This window comes from Aotus nancymaae, unplaced genomic scaffold (genome assembly GCF_030222135.1).
Source record: "Aotus nancymaae isolate 86718 unplaced genomic scaffold, 86718_ANA_hifiasm-v0.15.2.pri h1tg000030l, whole genome shotgun sequence".
Classification (NCBI taxonomy): Eukaryota; Metazoa; Chordata; class Mammalia; order Primates; family Aotidae; genus Aotus; species Aotus nancymaae.
Genome location: NW_026988443.1, coordinates 16,740,975 through 16,758,008, shown reverse-complemented (window position 1 = coordinate 16,758,008; position 17,034 = coordinate 16,740,975). Strand labels below are relative to the sequence as shown.

Genomic DNA, 17,034 nt, shown 5'->3' with positions numbered 1-17,034 from the left:
TGACTCTATTTCCTATGAAGAGACGTGTGGCAGGCATGATCAACAGCTTCAAAAAGATCATTTCAGAGAGGCAAAGATTCTCTTCACTTTTAGATTGCCCCTGGCATTTTTGGGTCAATGTGGACCTGTGGCCATTCATAGAAATTGGTTGAGCTTCCTGTGTCCTGGGGGTAAAGAGTGAGGATCAAGGTCATCATGGGGGCTTTGGTGTAAAAGAGTTTATCCTAACAACTCCTAACCTCCCATCATAGAGAAGCACACACCAGAGATAAATCTCACATAGCCACTGGAAGTTCCAGATTCCATGTATTTCTAAAATATTTGGTCATCTTTTGCTAATATTTATGTGAATATTTCTGATCCATTTGTTGTACTTGAATAATTACATAGAAATGGGTAAAAGAAAACGAGAGAACATTTTGTTTTTAATTTGAAAAGCAATATAGATTAATTGAACATGTTACAAACATACAATAGGAGTCTTTCTTCAAGAATTCTTCACTTCCTTTGCTTTCTGTGTCCAAATAGTCACTATGCCTGCCTGGTTTATTTTACTTCCTAAGCTCAAACACCATCATCTCTAACTTGAGTAGTGATAACAACCTCATTTGCTTATCTCTTAACCTTTGATCTCCACACAGCTGCCAAAATGATTTCTACCTGTTTTGACCTGTGCTGTCCGATACTGTGGCCACTAGTCAAATATATCTCAGTGAAGTTACAGAAAACTAATTTAAATTAAATAAAGCAAAAATTTCAATTTCTCAGTTACACTAGCTAGATAGCAAGGGGAAGTAGCCACGTATAATTAATGGTTACCATATTGGATGGCACAGAGCATATTTTTACTACCATATAAAGTTCTATGCAAGTCAACTGGGTTTAGATCATATCACTCCTCTGTTTATATCATATCAGTCCTCTTATATTATGCACACATACACGTGTGTGTATAACACAAGGACATAGATATATGTATATATATGTACATGTATATATATATATATATCTTATTTCAAGCAGGAAATAATAATTCATTAGCATAGTTTCCAAGGTTTTTCCTCCTCTGCTCCTCTGATACCCTTCCTCCATTGATTCCTGAACTTCAACCACACCATTTTTTGTTAAAGTCCTGTACACACTAAACATCACCCGAACTCAGACTTTTCATATTTGCATTCCTATTTTGGGAGTATTTTTGTAATGTTTTATGCATCTCAGCCTTTTCTTGTTTGCTTCATGGCTACGCCACTGTTAGCTCTAAAAAGACTGACTTACTCTTAGTCTTTATCCTCAGATAGAGGAATTAACCCGAAGGCAAGGCTATGTCTGTTTTGACACCTAACACAATGTCTGGCACATGAGAAATATTAAATACAGACGAATGAATGAACAAAGGAAAGGATGGCAGGGAAAGGAAGAATGGGAAGATGGGATGATCCTCTCTCAGTCTTTAGCTCCCATCACATTTGATCTGGACCTTTAATTTTGTAGTTTTTCTAAACAAACCCAAACTCTCAAATTATTTACATGCATTCCTCTCTGCTGGTGCTGCTGTCACTATATAGTCATCTAGAAAAATTCCACTCTTCTCTGTATCTCAAAACAGATGCTGTCTCCTCCTGGTGCTCTCTCTGACAAAACCCCTCTAACACACACACACACACACACACACACACACACACACACACCGGGCACATTTAGAAACCCTTTTTCAAAGTCACAAGTGATATGCCTGAGAAGAGAGGCATTTTTTTCAAAAAAACATGATAGTTTCATTATAGTTGGCACTAAGAGACAGTCACTGAAACTTTGTCGACATTAAATAAAAAATGAAATTTACATTGTAATCCTTTCACAGCGTGTAAAACGGCATTCCATTTTCATATTTTTTGTTACCACATCATCACATTTAGAATTCTCCATAATGCACTATTATTCTTCTGACTCCAGGGGGAGAAAGTTCAAATTTCTCCAAAAGTATTATGTGAACATTGAAGAATTGAACATGAGTCAAACTTAATGTGCGATTTACTCTGGAGCAGTTTTTTTTGTTTCAGTGTTACATAAAATTACACATGAGATTATGGTTTTACTATGTTATTTTCTGAAAGTGTTTGTGAAACATACTATAAAACAACACAAACACACTGAAGAAATGGGACCTGAAAGGAATTGACATAGATTTGAAATTTGATACTTCTATGTTCACTCTAAATAATGTAAAAGATACCCAGGAATGATTGTGTTGAGTGAATTTGCTTCATCCTTTTGGTGCAAATAGCAAGTAGAAATACCACAAAATTATGGCTGTCTATATAGAGCCCACATACCAGAATCTTTCGAATATGTTTGTTGTTGTTGAAAAATAGTCTGGATATTTGGCAGTGTTATCTATCAGTAATAATAAACACTCACTGTGATACCACATTTTAAAGTATAAGGAAATCTTGAATACAGTCTCTGGTTTGGGGCATACCTTAACCTTTTAAGGTCGGCAATTCTGTTGTTCTCATCTTTTAGATGAGGTAATCGAAGTGCAGATATATAAACTGGCATAGCACAGAAGTTAGGAATTTCCAAGGAACTCCTCCAAGGAGTTAGTCCTTGGAAAAATAATCAGTTGAGTTGTTTCACAAAAAATGCAGTAGAAAGAATGCAGTTCAGAACAGCTTTTTAATTGTTATTCATTTATCTGTTATGGTAATCAGTATGGATGCCTCTGTACATTCCAGACTTAACTGCAGTTTGTTCATGTTGCACTGGAGACACAGAGAGTAAAAATGAAAGTTTCCTTGATATTCAGAACTTTGTTCTGAAAAACCTAAAAGTGTTCTGCATGTATGTTTTCACAGACTTATGTTACTTATTGCAAAATACCAAAAGTAATAGAGTGGGAGTTGGAGGCTCTGTGTGGATATGTATCATTGGGTATGAGTTGAGGGAAAGGAGATAGGAGATGCTTTAAATAAGTATATGTTAGCAACAAAAAAATCTAATGTAAGTCTGCGCACACACACACACACACACACACTCTGTGTGTACACAGAGTTGGAATTTTTGTGCCAAATATCAGTATGCAGCTGGACTGTTTTAATTGAAGGAACATATTATTCTGGTAGAAGTATCTATTTAGTATCAATAGTGGCAGCAATGCAGAAGTATGTTATTTTCCCAATGCAATAATATTCAGCTGGCCATTTTGATCTATTGTCAGCCACTACACCAGTGTATTTTCTTGAATTTACTTCTGATCTCTCTAAGCTACTCTGAATTGAATGAAATGGTGACATCAGCTTTTGTCTGTGGTTAGGGCGCTGTATGTGAAGTTACTATCTTTGAACAAGGTGCTAAGCCATTAGGAATTTTCTTGCATTTGTATCCTTAATTCTACAGAATAAAATGATGAATTCCTTATCATTTACTTCCAAGAAAAGCTAGTGTAGATGAGAGGAATGGTGGTACTAAAAGCCAATCAGGGTACTTGTTGGATTAAAAATGAGAAAGTTTAAATAGGGCTCCTGTGAATATTGGTTATCAAGGACAATGCAGTTTCTGAACTTTATCTATTGAACTAGAAAGGGACTGTCATTTCTGAAATGTCCATCATTAGAATTGATATTAACATGACCCAAGGAGCCCATTTTCTCACATGCCACTTCCCACTGTGTTAATGAGAAGTTTCCTCTAACTGTGGCGGGAAGATGACTCTCCAATGTGCATGCTATTCTTCTCAAAACTATATCTTCTGTCTAAAGCATTTCAAAAAATTCTGCAAATGAGCAGCAAATCCAGTACCTGCACAATTCACAAGAAATTAGAACAGAAACTCCAATCCTAAAGATAAGAATTCTAGGTATTTTTTAAACATAAAGTAAAAGACATTATGCTTTTCAATATGAAAAGTAGGATCCAAATTAATTCTTTCTTTTTTGCTTCTTTTTCTCTCTCATCTATTCCATTTTTTATTTCTTTTTTTCTCTTCCATCTATTCCTTTTCCTAATATTTTTAGTACTATATTTCACACATGATAATATTCCGTGCTTAATAAATGTTTGCACATTTTTTCAGTAAGCATTTTTTTTTGGTAACTTCAGTGCAAAATTCCAATCTATGTGATGCTATATGAATCATACATTCTCTCCTTGTGCCTAGAGAGCAAAGGCCAGGCAAATGTTTATAGAAAAGTGGGAGAGAAAATTCTTAAGAAAGGGACAATCAGCGAGGTCTAAGGCCAGGTATAAAAGGCTCCTGTAGGTAAGATGTGAGCAAGGAAATCCAATATAGCTTCTCATCTCTTTGCTTGAAGCCTATGCATTATGGGGATATCTATAGTAGCAGATATTTTGAAAATAGTAAACCCCGGTATAGACAAACACCACGAATTGTTTGGACATACTTTTTGAGTGTCATATAAGGAGTTCTGTTTTTCCCAACGCTAATAAAGCATGTGACTAGTAGCTCTTATTTATTTCTTTTTATTTTTGGATGTTCATCTCCTCATCAATTTGGGCTTTAAGAGAACTCTTACAGATTAAATAATTGGCTCATCATTTATATTTATTTATTTTTGTTTCTAATGTGAATCATTTATCAACTCATTTACTGCAGAGCAATCCTTGTGAAGTAGACATTTTCTGCTATATATAGATGAACATCTGAGATTAAGAGATGGCAAAAACCATAATTACTTTTGCACCAACCTGAAGTTTCAATGTTATTCCCCCAGGTGAGATTCCACTGAAGACTCTCTGGCTTCTCAGGTTGTTTTTATTCTGTTTTATGTGATGCTACTCAGAAGCATGCTGAGAATCACAGGAAAACAAAGTGGCTTGAGGATCTGCTTCTGAGAGATCTACCCCAAATCATGATGCCTGAGAAATTACATGATACGGATACCTTCAATTCTTAAATTTAAGTCATTATTTCAAACTTGTTATTTTTAACTCACTCTTTTTTTTTTCTTTGAAAGTATTTTCTGTGAATTGGCTTTAAGAAACAGCCTGTATCAGAGTTTTGTAATGAAGTATTGTCCTTTATTGATGCTGCAGTTTTATCACATAATGGAATGAATAGGCAGAGAGGGGAAGAATTAAAATGGTGGAGTGTATGGTGGCAGCTGTGAGGACCAGAAGAAAGCAGACAGAATCTTTGCAGCTAGAGATGGGGTTGGCATAACTGTGGTATGGGGGTGGGGAGGAGGGTGATTGGGCCAGCATTTGCTGAGAACGTTCCAAAAATGACATCCTTTCTGATTTTGTGATTAATCTTACGACTAAGATGAAAAGCTTATAAGCTACTCAATATGAATACAAAATTCAACCTAATTAACCTTTGAATCTTCAATGGTCAGTTCAAGTACAGAGATTTTGGTTAGAAAAAAAAAATTAATGGAAAAAAATATTCGTACCAGAAATACAGAGATTGGTTTCTGTTTTTTCTCCTTTCTCAACTTCATCTTTCATCACTTAAACTGAATTCCTGTTTTCCTGCTTCCACTAACATGAAAATCCAGATGAACTTCTTTAATGACAGAGAAGTAAAGAGTGAAAAGAAAACTACCTTGGACCTTAGAAAAGGGCAGGGAATCATCAGTAGAAATCTTATTGCCTTTTCCTTACAAATAATGCTAACACTAAAGTTTTCAGAATACATGTTTATTGAACTTATTTTATTTTATTTTGGCACCAGACCCTCAGTAAGTATTTTATAAGCATTACCTCATTTAAAGCTCATAAATCATGTTATAATCCCCATTTTACAGGTCAGGAAACAGTAATAACCTGACTAAATCACATATGTGCTGGTGATGAAACTAAGATGAGAACTCAGGCTGCCAGGCTGAGGACCCATGTTCTTTGTGAGGAGATTATGAGTATGTGAGTCCTAGTCCTATGGACTAGGCAATCTAAGAAGAAACACCTAGAAATCCAGGTCATGTCTTCAAGCAGCAGAGCAGAGTTTGTGAGACAATGAAGGTGGATTAAGTGTTTATCTATAGGCTTATAAAGAACATGGGAGATAGAAGCTTTTATTCTCTGGCTTTCAGGGAAGATCCAAATTCTTAGCATTTTATTCAATAAATCATCTTTCCTTAGATATTGCATTTTAATATTTAGGTGTCTAAGATATGTTCAAATCAGTATATTCCAAAATGAGAAAAACAATTACTTGTTATACTCTGTTTTATAGTCCATCTGGACTGATATACAAAATGCAAAATACAAAATAGGCCGGACGCCTTATAAACCATATAGAAATTAATGTCTTCTGTTGGTGGGAATATGAATTAGTTCAACCACTGTGGAAGACAGTGTGATTATTCCTCAGTGACCTACAGACAGAAATATCATTTGATCCAACAATTCCTTCACTGGGTATATACCCAAAGAAATATAAATCATTCTGTTGTAAAGACCTATGGATATATAGGTTAATTGCAGCACTATTCACAATAAAAACACTTAGAATCAACTTAAATACCCATCAGTAATACACTGGATAAGGAAAATGCGGCACATGTATACCAAAGGATATGTTGCAGCCATAAAAAAAGAATGAGATCATGTCCTTTTTAGGGACATGGATGAAGCTGGAGGCCATTACCCTTAGCAAACTAATGCAGCAACAGAAATCCAAATACCACATGTTCTCTTATAAGAGGGGACTAAATGATGAGACACATGGACATATAAAGGGGAACACTGGGGCCTACCAGAGGGAAGAGGGTGGGAGGAGGGAGAAGATCAGAAAAAAGTAACTAATGGATACTAGGCTTAAGACCTCGGTGATGAAATAATCTATACAACAAATCCCCATGGCACACATTTACCTGTGTAACAAACCTGCACATCCTGTGCATGTACCTCTGAAATTAAAGTGAAAAAAAAAAAAAAAAAAAGAGATGAATTACTAGAAATTCTGAAGGTTGAGAAGTCCAAGATTAGCACGCCAAGGTAATCGGGTCCTGGTAAGGACTCTCTTCTGGGTTGCACACAATCAGCTTCTCATTGTGGCCTCACAATGGAATAAGAGGACTTGCTAGCTTTCTGGGGTCTTTCATAAGGGAACTTATTTCATTTGTGAGGGCTTCACATCCTAATTACCTCCCCAAAGCCCCACCTTCTAATGCTATCACCTTGGGAGTGAGGAGTTCAACATATGTATTTTGGGAAGCACACAAACATTCGAATCAAAGAATGCTGTGTCCTGGTTTGGGGTTCAGAAAATTGAGTACATGACATTCAAGGATGTCACTATGATACTAATGATATGAGAGTCCTTCACACTGTGGTATGCACAGCGGTCAGCACACACGTGTTTGTGAAGTGTGCCACACCTATCATCTCATGTGATCCTCACAGCAATCTTGTTAGCCAGGGATTATTACTATCCCCATTTTATGCATGAATAGGGTAAGCCCTTTATGTGGTTGGTTTACGCAGGGACTTCACAATGACTCAGATGTGAGTATTCATTCTGGTTCCGCTGTTTGACAGTTGTGTTACCTAAAATGTCCTAATCTCTAAGAGTTTTATTTTTCTGTTATTCATTATGTAAGAAACCAAGAAAAGAAGGGTGGGAGAATGAAAAGGAATCTAGCACTGTGCTTGGTACAAATTTGGTGTTTCATACATGCTTGTTGACCAAAATGTTGAGTCAGAATTTTTGTGCTGTTTAGTCATTCTTGAGAGCTGTTATCATAAAGTCTACTAGGCAATAAAATGTGTGAAATTTCTATAGAAGCAGCAGGAGGTTTCCAAAATAGTTGAGGTAGACTTTAAAGTGAATTTTAAACTAAGTCATTTCTTTCCCATCAAGTTTCTTCTATTGTGTAATCTTGTAATATTATGACATTCCTACCTCTGATCTCACTAAAGGGCTGTATTTATAGACTATTTTATAAATTCCTATGACTCATTCCATAAAGTCTGTCATGATCTGAAACTTTAAAAACTGAGAAAAATATTCCTGCCTTTGTTAGAGTTATGGGAGTTAAATAAAACACATTTTTTAAAAGTTTTCTGCCATTTATAAATTGCTAAGGAAGGGGCATTCTTCACTACCTTCTAAATAGGGAAGTTTATTAATACATCATTTAATGAGAGACGAAGATGATGATGATGATGAGCCTATTTTTATTATATACTAAGTGCCAGACATTGATTTAAGCTTTGTTTTCGGTCTTCACAACTATTCGTGGGATATAAATAATTTCTATTTCACCAGCAAATACATTCAGGCTCAGCGAATTTATTAATTATCCTAGAAGCAGCAATACATAAGTAATAGAGATATAATTTGATCCAAATTTGAGTTCTGCATGATACATGTTTGAATAAGGTATTAAACAAACAAAAACATTTTCTTTTAGTGCCAAATTCCAAATACCCCATTGTTGCTCCCAATGCTTCTTTGGGGCTAGGAATTCTAGGCAATTACTGGACAGCAACCAAATAGCCATGGAATGTGTTTCTGATTTGGGATTCATGAGTATCAGTGATTAGACTGATTCTTGTTTACTGTGGCCTCTGGGAAATTGGTTGATGCGTGGATGTGTGAAATATCAGCAGTGAGATAATAAAATTACTAGAACCAGAAATGCCTGCAAAGTTTATTTATGAATACGATGCAGAGAGTGATAATTAATCCTCTGGACACCTTTTTAGCTCTTTTAAGAGTCAGAATGTACATGATATCTGAAGAAAAACACATGTCTGTTTAGTTATTTTACAGTTAAACTTGGAATATCATTGGTCGAATCAACCATCCTTATTCCCCAGGAAAATGGCTTTTGGGCTTCTTTTCATAATGCAACACATTTAAACACTTCACAATAAACATATCCTCGTGTTCAGGATTTTGTTGAGAGCACTATTAATTCACCTATCTCTCAGTTTTTAAATTTTCTCTGAATTTCTTCAATTGTCCTGGGGAGTGGGGATGGGAATGATTTGTAAATGCCTAGTGTATCGGTACAAATCAGTGTCTTAGTTTATATTTGTAGTTAAGTCATTACTAAATGGGTAGCTATTATTTCATTTTACAATCATGTTTTAAAATGATTTCTCAGTAAACAATTGCTAATAAAATTAAGTCCTTTTATATATTACTCCAAATCCTTTAACGATGCTTGTCTTTGGTGGGCAGGATTTAACAAGGAGGTCTTTTTATAATGACCTTTGAGCATAGTTTAAATGATACGCATACCTTCTCTAATGAAAAGGAAATAGCTAAAAAGAGAAGAAAAAATCTATACATATATCTGTCTATATACATCCAGCTAGCTAACTAGTAACTAGCTGTATAGTTATTTATCTAGCTATCTTCATAGGTAGGTATAGATACAAATTGGTAGATGCATATTCATATATGATGTTTTCAATGAACTCTACTGAAATATTAACAATACAAAATTATAGTTGGAGGATTATGGAGAATTTATGTTTTTTTATTTTCTTATAATGGCATAGTCTTCTTTGCCATATAATAAACTATCTATAAAGAACATGTATAAATCTAGGCTCAGCATTAACTAACATGGACCATGTTCTAGATTTGAGTTTAATGAGTATCAGTGAATAGAGAGTTTTCATGTGCACTTCCTAAGCCATCACCTCAATCTTGAAGGCCTTCTTCAGTCTTTCTTCCTGAAATGCAATTGCATACATCCTTCTTTGGGCCTCCATCCTAGCCTGTTTTAGTGCATCACTGCTTAATTATGGGCCAATCTTTCTAAGTCCACATTGTAGTCTCTAAAATTTAAAGATTATTGGGTCCAGCATTCCATAGCCAGGAAACTAATCTTGGTGTAAAAAAAAAAGTATTAATAAATGTGATGAGAAAATAATTTCTGTTTTTTTTTCTTCTTGATACTACCTGGATACTTAGTGACCCTGAGAAGCAGTTTGATCTAGACACCACACATCACACGTATTTTCTTATCCGAAAGAGTTTTCTTGATAAAAGAACTAACGTGTTCCTTTGAAATTCTTAGTTTAGTAAACTTTAGTATTGTAAATATGTTAAAATATCTATTCTAACTTTTAGAAAATATTAACTATAGAATAAAGAACTATTAAAAACAGCCATAGAATCAACAGCTATCTGTTTTCTATGGACTGAGACTAATAGAAAACCTAAATAAACACTTTACTTAAAATGAAAAGAAAATAAAACAAATGGCCACCATCACCAACAAAATGATGAAATCCCATTAATGCCGTACAGTCAAATCAAAGTTCAACAAAATACATATTTTATTTGAATGGACATACATAACATTTGCCTAGTGCCATCCTGCTTTGGACTTGAATTCATTGTTTCATATGATATTTTGTGGCAACTGATAATTATTATAAGCTGTCCAATAAATGTGATGGATTGTCCAATTAACTCTTCATCAGCATCCATTTTTGAAGATGCTACCTATTGAAACTGATGGCAGTTTATGACCTTCATGTTGCATATGCAGCTAATTGCTCCTTGGACAATAATTATTAAGTTTCTTGTGCCTGATTTAGTCATTTTGTTTTATAAATTATGATGCTACTGAGTTTCCCAATTCATTTGACTTCACAACTATGGCTCTCCGAGGATTACTAAAGGTCTGCTGTAGAATGTATGGATCATATAAACATTGAAGTAGATTACAGATGTGTCTGTTTTGTAGGTTTTCCATCGACCGGCACACTGACCTGGAGAGGCAGTTCAACATTAATGCAGACGATGGAAAGATAACGCTGGCAACACCACTTGACAGAGAATTAAGTGTATGGCACAACATAACAATCATTGCTACTGAAATTAGTAAGTGCCCGGGTTTGTTCATTTCTTCCTTGTGTGACTGAGTTCAATTTATGCATATTCATCATGTGGTAAGCAGCCCCTGTTTCTGATGGATACCTTGGCATTGGAACTTATTTTATTGCTCCCAAGGAGCCTTTGAATGTATCATCTCAACACAAAATAACTTACACTGTAGTAAATTATTGAAATGTTTCAGGATATGTGAGAAGGAAACATTCTTATACCCATTATTCAGTCATTAAAAACAATGTTTTGCATTTGAAAGTAAGAGGAAAAGATTTGGTATAAAATAGCTGGTAAAAAAATAATTCAAGAATTGTACACTGTAATTTAAATAACTGGACACACACATATATAGATAGTATAGTATATACAATATAGAAATAATTACATATTTAAATATAAACATGCACACATACATATGGAAAATATAGAAGAAAACTTTATCAATACTCCTGATTTTAGGAGAGATTATAGATAAGTTTGTTTTGTTTTTTAGAGTTTAATGTATTGTACACAGCAATCATGGAATATTTAAAATTATTTCAATATAAATTCAATGTAAATTTTTTCATAAATTTTGTAAAAACATTTAAGCTATTTTATTTTAGGGGAGGAGAGTCTAGGGTTGTTAAAATAACATGCTAATCTTTCTGTTAACTTTTATTGAACATAGCTTCTTTGCACTTGATAAAACTATTATGGAGTCTCTAAACAATAGCTGGATGGTGAAATTTGGTGCCACATTGTCTTTGAGAACTTACATCTACCTCACCAACTTTTATTACATAAAAGTATGGAAAAGGGATGTAATGTTCACTTTTCTTTTCCTAGCCAAATACATATTGTTTATTATCTGAATATCTTCTTTCTATAAAGGACTGGATGAGTCCTTCTAAGTTGTAAACAAATTCAAAGGACACAATAAATTCCAAGGAAGCAGAAGTAAAGGGAATTTGAATAAGAAAATAAAAATCAATGTTAAGAAAGATTCATGGTCACACATACTCTATAGAGGAATGAAGATGATAATTGTAGGAAATATGCCCTAAAAGTCACTCTTCTGTCTAGCAGCTCATGTGAAAACAGAGGAAATATCTCTGTGAAAAATGATTAATTTGTATTTTAAAAAAGAGTAATCCAGGCATTCAGGAGAGAAACATTTTTTCTGGCTTTGTGATGTGAGGAAAATGTCCTCTACCAAGTCTTATAAAAAGAACACTTGTGTGAAAGCATGAAGATTCAAGAGTGAAGAATGTTTATTTCTTATAGCAGCCTTGAGTGCAGTCAGAGAACATGCAGTCAATTGGGTAGTTTCAACACTATCAAACTTTGGCTTTGGATAGAGACAGAGTTTTGGAAACTTTGTGTTTTTCCTGCCTTAGGAGTACTAATTTCTTCTCTAGTGTCTTACCCTGACAGTAGTTTTCCCTTGTAACCTAAAGAGAAGAAGCAAACAAAGCATGCCGTTTGGTGATTATCGTTTATTAGAAGTGTTAATCTCATTTAGAAAGATGTAGAAATTTTCTTTTAATAATTTATCATGTTGAAGCCTGATTATCACTTTAAGCCTCTCAGAAAAACTGTATCTATTTAGATGATTTAAGGCTTTATAAAAAGCTCAAAAAACCAGTCTTCTTTAATGTGTATAGTCAATAATTACTTTTAAAATAATTTTCTCATATATTGAACACAATCCAGTAGAGTTAAACTTAATTCATGTTACCTTTGAAACAGGATCTCTCTCTCTTGCCCAGGCTGGAGTGCAGTGGCACTATCATAGCTCACTCCACCCTCTGTCTCCTGGGCTCAAGTGGTCTTCCTGCTTTAGCCTCCCCAGTATCTGGGCCTACAGGCAGAAGCCACCATGCCTGGCTAATCATTGTATTTTTTGTAGAAACAGGGTCTCACTATGTTGCCCAGGCTAGTCTCCAGCTCCTCACCTCAATTGATCCTCCTGCTGGGATTACAAACATGATCCACACTCAAGGCCCATGCCACCTTTTAAAAACGTGATACATTCCTTTACTTAAATATCCATCAAGGTTTATCAGTTATTAGCAAAATGTACTAAACACAATGAATACACAGAGCATTTACTTAAGAAATATTTCAGGACAATCTAGAAACAGAAGACTCATTTTCAAGAAATCCCAGACAAATAAGAAAAACAGATACAAAAACAGCTGCTCCAGGGCATTGAGCTGATAGCTGCAGGGTGACAAGGCTACCAAGCTCAGTCGGGGAAGATTTTCATTTGCTCATTCATTCAGTAATTGTTTATTAACTCTTTATTATTGCTAAGCACTCATCTAGTGACTGAGGATATAGCAGGGACTAAAGTAGGCATAAATCCTGCTCCCTCTTGGAGTTTTCTTTCCAGTGGCACCTGGGAGTACCTGCATATGAAAGGGCAGATTGAAACCTGTTGATCTATCCATAAAGAAAGGCACAGAGGTAAGGAAGAAGATAATGAGTGTTGGGAATTTAAACAATTCCACATTGATGGTGTGAAAATAAATACAACTACTGACCTCCTTAAATGAGGATGTGACTATATTAAAACTTCAAAATACATATGAAAAAAATCAAGACTTTATATATATTAGTAAATAACTAGTTGACATTTTTAAATGGTATTAATTATTAATCCAATATAACCAAGTTACTGAAAATATCAAAGGTAGATCAGATAACATTTTCTTCATGTTTTTAGAGAAATGATTCAGTCATGTTCCAGATTCATAAACTATGGAGAATTTAAAATATATGCCCAAACATGCATTGATTCTGTTCAAGTCAATTAATAGGAGTTTATGGGTTGATGGGAGTTGTCGCACCTTTTTTTTTTTTTTTTTTTTTGTCAGAGATTGAAAACTAAACAAACTACACAGGTGCATTTTGGCCAAGAAACAAGCTTAATTCAGATTAAACATCTTAAGAAATGTTAAACTGTAATCTTAAAGATCTGTCTGATTTTGAATATTTGCACATTTCTTTCTTAGGACAAACAAGGATGAGAATACAAATGAGAGCTTTAAATTTTAGCTGTAAAATACGAGCTGGGGTGGCATAAATTTGAAAATTTTAAGTGTACTATTAAACCTTCTTTGTTCTTAATCATAAAAGGAAGTGGAAATCATAAGATCACAGAGAAATTAAAAAATTGAAATTACTATGAACATAGCTTAGACACTTGTTTTGACTTGGTTTGATTATTTAGCCCATCACATGATGTTTATCTTCCAAAGGCACAGACCATGTCTTGGGGAAAAAATATTAAAGGGAGATTTATAGTATTCATCTGAGATGAATATTTAAAATCATTCAGAATAACAGAATCCCATAGGAGGAGGTTCTAATAATGATAAAGAAATAGTCATTCCAGGGAGAACAATTTAAAATTACTCTCAGAATACTGTCTCATCAGACAAAAGATTAAACAAATGAAATTAGGCTAAAAAGTGGATTTTAGAGAAGTCCATCTGTTATCTCTTATTGAGAATATAGATGTCATTCTTTATCCTCTTGTGTCAGATTCACTTAACTGAGGCTGAGATGTTTCACTGTACTTATTACCCAAGTATTTCAGTGGTACTAGATCTATCCTATCATCATGATCAACTGGCACACCTTATCACATGAGCCAGCAGGTAGATGCCCATGTGCTAACAAGAGATTAGACCTGTATAGCATATCTCTGCTAAGTATCGCTGCTAGTGGCAACTTCATTCCCTAAAACTACAGTGCATGGCTGCTGTTTACCATGATGATGAAGATTCAAGGTAAATTTAGCTGAATAATGAAAAAAAAAATGAGAAAATAAACTGAAAAGCCCTTCAATGCATTTCATTCTCATAATGTTTGCTGAAAACGTGACTATTGTTATAATAAGCATTTTCCAGGCAAAGAAACTCTGATACAGGCTAAGTAACTTGCCAAAGTTTCATGGAGAGCAAGGTATGGGGGTGTGGGCACAGGATCAGACCTTTGTTTAACTGCAGAATGTATGTCCTTAAACACCCTCCACAGAAACCTCGCTTTTATCTTTCCTCTTTATCTTCTTGCTCAATTTGAGCTTCTAATATTGGTACATCATTTCTTGAATAGAGTGAATGAAATAGTTTTTCTGTGCAAAGCAGAAGACTAGGGCAAGGACAAAGGTTCAGTGAAGGAAAGAACAAGTATGCATTTTATTACAGAGACAGAGTAAGAATATTGCCTAATGAGCATAGCAGAGCTTTGGAACTTTCAAAACTAGAATCCTAGTCCCATTTTGTAGATTAGGAAACTAAGGAACATAGAATAGAGAACACAGCATTGTACATTTTAGGAGACTATTTCTCAATGAAGAACATTGATTGGAATTGTCTAGAAAACTGTTTAAAACAAACAAATAGTCTAGACTTCACTTGAGACCTATTGAATTAGAATCTCAAGGGAGAGTTTCAGAAGTTTACTTCTCACAACTTCTTTGTTCCCAGATACACACACACACACACACACACGTGCGCAGACACACACACACACAAATATATATGTACATTAAAATTTGACAATACTGAAAAGGGAAGCAACGGAAGATGAGACATTATTGGTTTGTTTGGTCTTTTTTTTTTTTTTAATTTTCCCATGCTGATTATAGCCATTAGACAGGAAAGAATACTGAGAATGTGGGAATCAATTTGCTTAGAATAAAATCTCTGCAGAGGCATTGTAGATGCACTGAATGCTGATTTTAAAGTGTCCTTCACAGAGATGGTGAGGGTGTGGATTAGCAAGTTGCAAAACTCTCTGACACTCTGTACCTGGGAGTGGGCAATTGGCTTTGCATTTGCAGAAAATACATGACTATTGGTTACCTGAAAGTATTTCAAAGCAGGAAGCATATAATTGCCCATTAAATTAATCTCTTTGAGTTAGTGATAATGCATTGCTCTGGCCCACTACAGCGGGCTGCACACATTATTGCAAATGAAGCTTTCGGCTAATGATGGTTAAATCTCCCAGGGAAAACACTAGTTTTATAGCACTTAAGGATTGTTTCTTCCTGGCATGGGGCCCAGTTGCCAGAATAATTGCTTTGTCCAACCCAGGCTGCTTAGAAAAAATACATCTTTATAGGCAGTTCATCGTCTAGAGGAATCTTGGGTCTGGAGTTGGATGGAGTTGGAGTCTTTGCCATATCTTCGCCATATAACCTTGGGTATGTTATTTCTCTTTTACTCTCAGTTTCCTCATCTGTGAATGGAACTAATTATTCTTTCAACTTGTGAATGTAGTGAGAATCAAAATAAAAATGACAGTACTATGTCTTTTAGCAAATAATTTGCCTACAATCTTTAGAAAGTGACAGATACATAGTGTATGGTCTTATGGTTAATACAGCCCTTATCCTGACCATCGAATAACAGCTTCATTTAAAATTGTTTATTTAATTTTCTATTTGTTACCCTTCCTCTTCCCACAACAAAATAGTTGGTAATCATGGCCTGTGTGTTACTTCTAGGTGCGGTTTTCTGCATTGCATAGACAATATGTTTGTTCACTGACCTTCTTCTTGCCCTTGGTTGAGGCATGGTAGATTGATCAATGGCTAAGAAATGGCCCTCATAATGAAGCAGGCACGTGCTTACTAAAGACTTTAGATTTTATACCAAGATTGTGCTTAATATATGTCCATCTCTCTCTATTGCCTATGTCATAGAGCGAGAGCTTCATAAAGATCGATAGCCATTCCCTTGTACAGGGTGAAGTGGAGGTAGTTGGAGAGAAACTATTACTGAGTTAGATAACACTCATGAAAGAGAAGAAGTGATAAGAGCCTACAGTGGGAAGTGAAATTTAGGTACAGGGGTGGTTAGGGGGCTCCCAAATATCACACAGGTTGCAGCAGTAAGACTAATAAGCCTGTCTCGGAATATAGTCATGTGGCAAGTTCCTATCTAGATCCCCCACTTTAGATAGTTATGCAGATGCTCTAAGCTGGAGATCAGTATTCTTAGCAAAGAGAGATATAGCGCAGAAAAGTGAAAACTAAAATATGGGAAAGTGAAAGGGAAGCCTCAGTTTCCTGGGGAGGGAATCAGCATCCAAAGCATGATTCCCCACAGGGAAGAACTGGGGTCCATGTCTTTCCAAGTCCAAGGAGGTAAGTGACGCAGGCACAAAATGGATGTAATTCTGTGCATAGCCCATGTCAGTTTTATTCTAATCCTTGTGAA

General features: G+C 35.2%; 1 protein-coding gene across 3 annotated transcripts in view; it reads left to right on the top strand.

Annotated features, from left to right (window-relative positions):
- Positions 1–17,034, top strand: part of CDH8 (cadherin 8) — a 382,992-nt gene that overhangs the window by 238,862 nt on the left and 127,096 nt on the right. For all 3 annotated transcript variants that reach the window (XM_012462530.2, XM_012462528.2, XM_012462529.2), the window contains exon 8: positions 10,674–10,810. In XM_012462530.2, the coding sequence (XP_012317953.1) occupies positions 10,674–10,810 (137 nt within the window). The remainder of the gene's footprint in view (positions 1–10,673; positions 10,811–17,034) is intronic.